Source organism: Trichechus manatus, unplaced genomic scaffold (assembly GCF_000243295.1).
Source record: "Trichechus manatus latirostris isolate Lorelei unplaced genomic scaffold, TriManLat1.0 scaffold00036, whole genome shotgun sequence".
In the NCBI taxonomy this organism is placed as follows: Eukaryota; Metazoa; Chordata; class Mammalia; order Sirenia; family Trichechidae; genus Trichechus; species Trichechus manatus.
The window spans coordinates 13,486,890-13,495,023 of record NW_004443972.1 but is presented as its reverse complement, the minus strand read 5'-3'; the positions used below and the strand labels follow the sequence as shown (position 1 = coordinate 13,495,023).

Genomic DNA, 8,134 nt, shown 5'->3' with positions numbered 1-8,134 from the left:
GGATTGGTTTTAGAAATAGAGTGACTGGTAACAGTAGCTACAAATGGCTGGTCTATTTTAATGCGAGCTTAATTAATGCTGCATATGAAACTCCAAATGTCACCATCCAAGATTTTTTTAAATTTAATTATTAAGCTGATTTACTTAACTTATTCTCAAATAAAATTTGAATTTAGTGTAATGTGAATTTGAAACTTATTACAATAAATTCATCTTTTCAGGAAAAAGAGATTTCGTAAAATCACTCCATTATGATTTTAGTATATGGATAAGAACTATACGAAAATGTCACAAATAATATATGACTTCAACTTTACAACTTGAACTATAGACTTGCAGAAGAGGGCAGGGGTGTCCTACAGATTCCAAGCCGTTGTTTGATGAAGTTGGAGATCAGGAGCTGAGGTTGTTGCTGGTACTCTACCAGAACCTCATGGGACAAGTTGATCTGGTTACATTCAAGTCTGTCGAGAAGTGTCACACAGACCACAGCAGCTAGAACAACAAATAACACGATTACTGAAATGAATAGGTTTATCTTCTGTATAGAAATATGATCCAAACACAGCAATATCCCCAGCACATGTACTTTTCTTTGTTCTCCCTGTAATGTAAATGCAACCGCTGGACTCTCTAGTCTTCCATATAATTCATATTTCTGTGGAAGCCCACCAAAATACTTCATCTGGCAAAAGTTAATTGTAATTATTATTGTTGTTAGGTGCTGTCGCGTCAGCTTTGACTCATGACAATCCTATATACAACAGAATTAAATATTGCCTGGTCCTGTGCCATCTACATGATCATTGGCATGTTTGAGTCCATTGTTGTCTTCCAACCTGGGGACCTCATCTTCCAACACTATATTTTTGGAAGTAGATTGCTAGGCCTTCTTCTTTGTCTTAGTCTGGAAGCTCTGCTGAAACCTGTCCGCCATGGGTGACCCTGCTGGTGTTTGAAATACCAGTGGCATAGCTTCCAGCATCATAGCAACATGCAAGCCACCACAGTACAACAAACTGACAGATAGGTGGTGGGTAATCACTATTACACTCCTTGTTCCCCTTCCTGATGATTGGTTAAATTAAGGCTCAGGAAAACCACATGTCCAGGATAAGAACAAGGAGAGACCTTTGCCAGCCAGGACGCACAAACTCCTAGTTTCTATCATATTTCCAGTTCTCAGAGAAGGCTCTGTCTTACTTGAGGATGTAACTAGAGATCTTGCCACTACTCCTGAGGTGACATTTTTATTCCTTGGCACAATGTTTGAATTTGCCTGCTGCAGCCCTTGTAGAAACCTCTATGTTTAAAGAGTAAAGTAAACTCTGAAGAGGTATGGAATGCTGACCTCAGGAAATACCAATAAAGGTGAGTACTGACCCTCATGCAATTCCTCATAAAAATATGAAATGAAGTACTTAAACACAAGAATCAGCTCTGTGAAAGAGCCAATTTATTAGCATTTAATCTCTAAAAAATGAGAATAAAATTTCTTTATAGATAAGAACGAGGGAGTTTTTTTGTTAAAAAAAAGAACAAAAATACACTTAAAAAATATTGAAACTCTTTTTTTTTTTAAGTCACAATGAGGACAATGTCTTTGGTTTTATTCATTCAGGAAGAGCCAAAGAGAAGTAAGGGACTTCATGCAAATTCTTATTAATTTCACATCACATCTGTGATTTCAAGTAATGTGGTTGCACACACTGAAACAATGTTAACCACTTTCAATTGCTAGTAGTTGTAATAATCTCTGTCTTCATATGCAGCATTTCTAAAAAAGAAGTCAGTGCATTTGGGATTAAATGTGTCTGCACTAACAAGCTTTGAGGGCATGGAGGTGGAGTTGGATGTGAGTGTATTTTTTTTTAACCTCTTTACTACTTCTACTTCAGACTTCTTTAGATCTGGATTTGGGGACAAGAAATGTCCTGTAATTATAACAGATGCTATCTTTTGGGGGGTTTGTTTTAGTTTTTGCTATATGTCAGGCATTTATATCATTTAATCCTTACAACGAAGACATGAGCTAGATATTATTTTTATCCCCTTCTGACAGGTGATTAAATGAGGGCTCAGAGAGGTCGAATAAACAGCACAGTATGGCAACGCTAGTAAATAGACAATCAATTCCCAGCTTCCTAAACTGCTGAGACAAGTTCTCCCCCTTCCATCCACTCCTCCCCTGAGCTGGCACATGGTGAACCATTAGGCAAACCTGCCTTGACCTACCGGTCAAACTGACCCTTTTGTTCAGTGAAGTGAAAAGCAACAAAAATATTCACCTTGAGCTGCGTCAAATATTTCATCACCTGGGACTCTATTTATTTAAAAGCCACTCAACTGTAAAGCAACTTGGCTGAAAAAGTGAACAAGCAAGTAGGAGAACTGGAAATTTCCCCTAGCTTTTTAAGTTAATGATCAGCAAGTCTGTAGAGCCTGACATGGGCTGGCAGTAGGAGAGAAAAGTTGGAAGTCCTGCTGTAATCCTTCACTTGTCAGGAGGCTAAAAGGAAACCAGTGCTCTGTACTTTTTTTTCACAGCACAGGAGCCAACTTTCCTAGATGTCTTTGCTGATGATTTCAAGGGAGATACCAAAGACGGAAAAGAACAGGTCCTAGCAATCTCAGTTGTATTTTCTTGACCCTGGAGAACCCATTAACCAGCAGCATATAATAATCTTGTCACCTAAAATTACTATTTCCATGAGCAATTAAAAGGGACTAATTACCCAAAACAATTTGTTGAAATTAAGCCTGACAGCTTTGCTACCATAATCCTCCAGCAAGCACGGAGGGTGGCTCCTGTGGAAGGACACTTAGCGGCCTAGCTGTCACCAAGGAGGTTGCCAGCTAACTGACCTCAAGCTAGGATATGACAGGAACACAGAAGCCTGAGCACGGAGCTGTACACCCCTTCAGTTGCACCAGGAACTCCGAGCCATCTTTTATAGCCCCTTTGAGAATCTGATGAAGTCAGAGCTGGAATCGCTTTTCACAGCAAACAGGAGATCTCAGATCTAGTCAGGGACAGATTACCCAATAAGCAAGGTACGCATGGCTTACTTGTGCTTACTAATTTGTAGTGCACAATTTCACCTTTTTTTCACTGCATCGGTAAGAGTGTGAGATTCATATCAACAAATATGTAATAAATTTCTACTATGTGCCTGCTCACCATTTTAAAGTAGAAAAATCTGCATCGACATTGTAATGGTGCAGCATTTTAATGGTGCAGTCTCTGTCAAGAGACTATGAACCCACGGTGAGGCTGCTGGGAAGAAGCAGCACAGTCCAGTCCAAAGGGGCCTTGAGTCAGACAGAGCTGTGTTCAAATTCCAGCTCAGCTATTTAATAGCTGTGAGAACTTGGGAAAGTTACTTAATTTCTCTGAGCCATAGTTTCTTTTCTTTTGTGAGGATGAAGAGAGGCAATTGGTTGCCTCGTATTTTTGTGTAATGATTTTTCAAAATCCTGACCTTTCTCTTCATTTTAGGGTCAAGAAATGCTTCAGCTCCAGACTGAACAGAATCTTTAATCCTGTTCTAATATCTTTTGACTTTATCAATGATCACTGTGCAGTTCCCAGAGCTCAATATCCTTTATTGTTGCCACCAGCAGAAGAATATAAAAATGGAATTAAAGTTAACATTCCTCTCCCTTTCACTGAACTGTAATGAAGTAATATTATGAAGACTGAATAGATCCTCAAACTTACCAGTGTCTGTCCAAAGAATTAACATTGAATTCTTCCTTTACCTTAAAGAAAAACCACTGTCAGGAACATAAACAACTAAAGACATAGAGTAGGATCTCAGCAGAGCCTAATCTGAGATAAATATTAGGTTTCATATACTGGCATGCAAGCAAGTACATGACAAAAGGCAGCAATGTCTTTGAAAACTGGATACAAATTGAACATACTTATCACAAGCTCATAGTGCAAAAGGATTACCATCTTTAATCAGAATGTTAGGGGTTTAGTTTAAGTAGATTTTGCTTTAAAAGAGGGACAGCTATATGCATAATATAAAATGATAGATGAATGCATTTATTCAGCATTATACAGTGGGATTGCATTATTCTGAAGGTTCAGCCTGAGCATGTAGAATAATATGGTTAAAGCAACATTGGATTGCCACTACTTTTTTTCTAGGATAAGGAGCTCAGGATTGCAACAGTGACTAATTGGGTGTTGGCAGCCTCATTATAGGGAGTTTGTCCACCTTCAATATCTACAGGGCTCATGAGGCCCAGGGGCTGCAGATACAGCAGAGGAAGAATCTGCATGGGCCTTAGGGCTAAGCGAGGTTCAAGTTTAAGGCTTTACCTCCTCGTAAGTCTTTTAGACAATTCCAAACCATCAGTATGGCTGGGGAACGAAGGTTCCAATTGAGCTTGCTAAGGCCATTTTCCATGGCAGAGTACAGTAGCCACTCTTTTCATTCATTTGTTCATTTATTCACATCCAGCAAATATGTACTGAATGATCCTGTAGCAGACATTATTCTAAGATATGCAATCGAAATGTTAAGCGAGGTCCTTGCTCTCATAGAGCTTACAGTATTTTTACATAAATAATGCATGCCTTCTACGTTTGTTTTACAACCTCGCTCTCCTCCTGCAAGATATTTTTGTAAGTGCACTATGCTAATTTTTTTTCCTGCAACATGTAAAAAAAATTGGCATATTGGCACTTATGAAAAATGCCTCGTGGAAGGAGGGCGTGATTGGCCAATAAACACAGAAGGCACTCGTTACTTGAGTAAAAATACACTATATTTTAAGGAAGAGAAATAATAAACACATACCTTCATGCACTAATTAATGCAGGTAGTCCCCAGCTTATGACGTATTCAAGTTACAACGAACCACACTTAGGACCATCCGTTTTGTTTTGTTTTTTTGTACATCTTATCATTAGGAATATGTACTCCATACAATATTGCTGCACATAATTTGCTGATGTCATCATATCTGTAAGTTTTTATGTAACATTTCCAACCCCCAAAGACAATTAAAGATCAGATTTATAAAGACACTGATAATCATAATAATGAAAACTGAAAAAAAAAAAAAAAAGGAAGTACTCAACTTATGTCAGAACCGAATTACAACAGAGTCATAGGAACGGAACCCATTGTAAGTTGGGGACTGCTTGCACATAAATTAATATGTTAAAAAAAACAGGTATGTAGTAGATAATGGTAAATGTAATGCTGAGAAGTCAAGTGGAATAACGTGACTGTGAGTGAGTGAGTTTAGCTTAGGTAGTTGTGCAAGGCTTCTCTGAGTAGGTGAGATTTATGCTGAGATCTGAATGACCTGAAGTAAACAGTCATGAAAAATAAAGATTGGACACTCAGGGAGAGGGAACAGCCAGAGCAAAGTCCTAAAGCAGAAACAAGCTCAGCATGTTACAGAAATCAAAATAAACCAGTGTTGGAGCCTAGTGGGCAATGGCCGGGAGGGGTGGCAGGAGATAAGGTCCAAAGGGTAAACTGGACCAGACCATTGGGAGCTCCGGTGTAAGTGAATGACTGAGAACTCATACTGTTCCATGTATCAGGTTGAACATGGACAAGCTGAAGATTCTGAAGTACAAATAAAAAAGAATAAAAATGCTTGGCATATGGTAGATATTCAATTACTATTTATTGATTAATAAGTATATTTCCAGATTAATATACTCCAATTAAATTAACCCCTAATTAATAGACAGTAGCAGAAACTGATGTTAATTTTAAAGCTAAAAAACAGTAATCCACATAGACCCAAGACTTCCTTGTGCCAGGCGGATGTAGAAAGATCTGTCTTTACGTAGATCCTAACTCATGATTCCTTTGAGTTAGGACAATGGGTCTCTAAAAGCCCTTAAAATAATAAGAGGTTGTTATTTCTAAGATGAAACCATGAGTCATCATCATTTTAGTATGAATTCACATTGATTATCCAGTCATCAGGCAGTATTAAAAGGACGGAAAAGGTTGTCAGAGAAAGCTGCTGGAGAAAGGGGGTGAGGTTGTCCATCACCTGGGAGGTCGGTGGCTGCTGGTGATCCTTGAGCTCCTGGTGCCAGAAGAAACCTATTTTCCAATGTTGCTTACCATGATTTATCCTCCCTAAATCCCTCTATATTTCAACAGCTGCTTGTGAATGCACTCTTACCCCTTGCCCAAATCAAGATTTTCTAGCTCACACAAACTGGGCTATAAGTAGGTTAGAATCAAAAGGTGCCTGGTGCTAGCTTGCAAGCTTCCCTGCAGTGGGCGAAGGATGTTATGAAGTGGTGATACTGCCTGGGAACACCCTAGCACCATACGCATGGGATTTTTGTCTATTACCTTGGTGGCTGTTCTTCCAGTGGTCACTGTACCAGGAATCCACCTTTTAAAACAGTAGTTCCTGAGGGAAATAAAGAGTCCCAGCTACCATGAAGAAATTCAGAGAGAAATAATCCCAAGAACTACAGAATTACACAGTTACAGATACAACAGTTAGTACGAACGTTGGCAGCCCAGAGGGGGTCAGCCCAATGAAAACGTGTAGCAGCAGCCTGGAAAAGAGCTCTTGGCAGGCTGAAATCAGCCACCAGCAGCTGCAACAGCAGCAGAAAAGGGAGATGCAGCAGGGGACAGAAACCACAGACAGGTAGGAGAGGAAAGCATCCCGAAGGGGCACATGCAGGTGACACAGAGAGTGAGGTCACAAAGATTTTCAGCAAGCAGAGCAACACCCTTGTAAGACAATAACTTCTCTAAGGTTTGTTTCTGCAGCATCCTCAGAAAGAGGCAGACTTGGGTCGAGGGCTCACAAGCACAGAGCTCTCCCTGAATGGCCATCAGTGCCTCTTAAATAAAAAGTGATGGGCATCATAAAACTTACACTAGAGCAGCACATCTATAACCAGGGATTTTATGTTTAACTAAACCAGTCCAGCTGCCATCCAGTCTGTCTCAACTCATGGCAACCCCATGTGTGTCAGACTAAAACTTTGCTCCATAGCATTTTCAATGGCTGATTTTTTGGAAATAGATGGCCAGGACTTTCTTCTGAAGCACCTCTGAGCGGACTCAAACCTGCAACCTTTTGGTTAGCAGCCGAGTGTATTAACCTTTTGCACCACCCAGGGACTCCATGTTTAGCTAAACAGGTTACCAACTGGAGACATGAGTCAAGCAATCACTTGTTTTTCTAATTAAAAAAACGTGAGGAGGCATTTTCTAAAGCAGCAATACCTAAATCCAGGTGTCCGTGCAGGCTGTGTGCTGATTGGACTGCTACTCAGGCAGTGTCGAGCTGTATGTAGCTGGGGCTCCTGCTCCTACTAGTTTTTACGGAGAGGAAAATAGATATTACTGAGTCTCTGAATGGGGACATGAACAGCGGCCTTCTAAAGAGGGCAAAGATGTGTTTGCTGCTCTTCACCTCTACAGTATGAAGATTTGCACGTACATCTGTTCTGAGAGATGGAAGTGGTTAAGGACAGAGGCTCTACAGTTCATCTCTTCTTATGAATCATAACCTATAACTTTTTTTCTAAAACGTACTTGTAGACATTTTACTGTGTACATTTGGTTTGTAGCTGTGTATATTAAAATTGATTGACTATAAGGACGAATGTGGAATTCTAACTCCACTTGTAATAGAATGAAGCATTATCATACTGTGATTCTTCGCTTCTTCCTTGAAGCTCCTCCACTGGCCGTCAGGCCCCTGCGCTCTCCTGGTGTGCTGCCAACGTCACTGGCCACCCCGTCGACTCCTTTGCCGGGACTCCCTCACCTCCCCGAACTTTCAACTTTTAACCAGGGCTCTCTTCTTGCCTGTGTCTACCCTTATCCTCTTTGTGATCTCATCAGTTGCATGGCTTCAAATATCACCTATATGCCTGTGAGGAGCCCTCGTGGTGCAGTGGTTAAGAGATTGGCTGCTAACCAAAAGGTCGACAGTTTGACTCCACCAGCTGCTCCTTGGAAACAAACCCTATGGGGCAGTTCTACCCTGTCCTATAGGGTCGCTATGAGTCGGAATTGACTCGACGGCAATGGGTTTGTTTTCTTTAGTAGGCTGTCAACTTCTCCAATCCAGTCCTCTTGCCTAAACCTCAGATTCATAAATCCAGCTGTTT

The 8,134-nt window shown here is 40.4% G+C and overlaps 1 protein-coding gene across 1 annotated transcript in view; it reads right to left on the bottom strand.

Moving 5' to 3' along the window:
• Positions 1 to 325: 325 nt before the first annotated feature.
• Positions 326 to 8,134, bottom strand: part of UPP2 (uridine phosphorylase 2) — a 29,573-nt gene continuing 21,764 nt past the window's right edge. Inside the window, 1 exon segment of the mRNA XM_004375436.1 lies at positions 326 to 495. Coding sequence (XP_004375493.1) covers positions 326 to 495 — 170 coding nt within the window.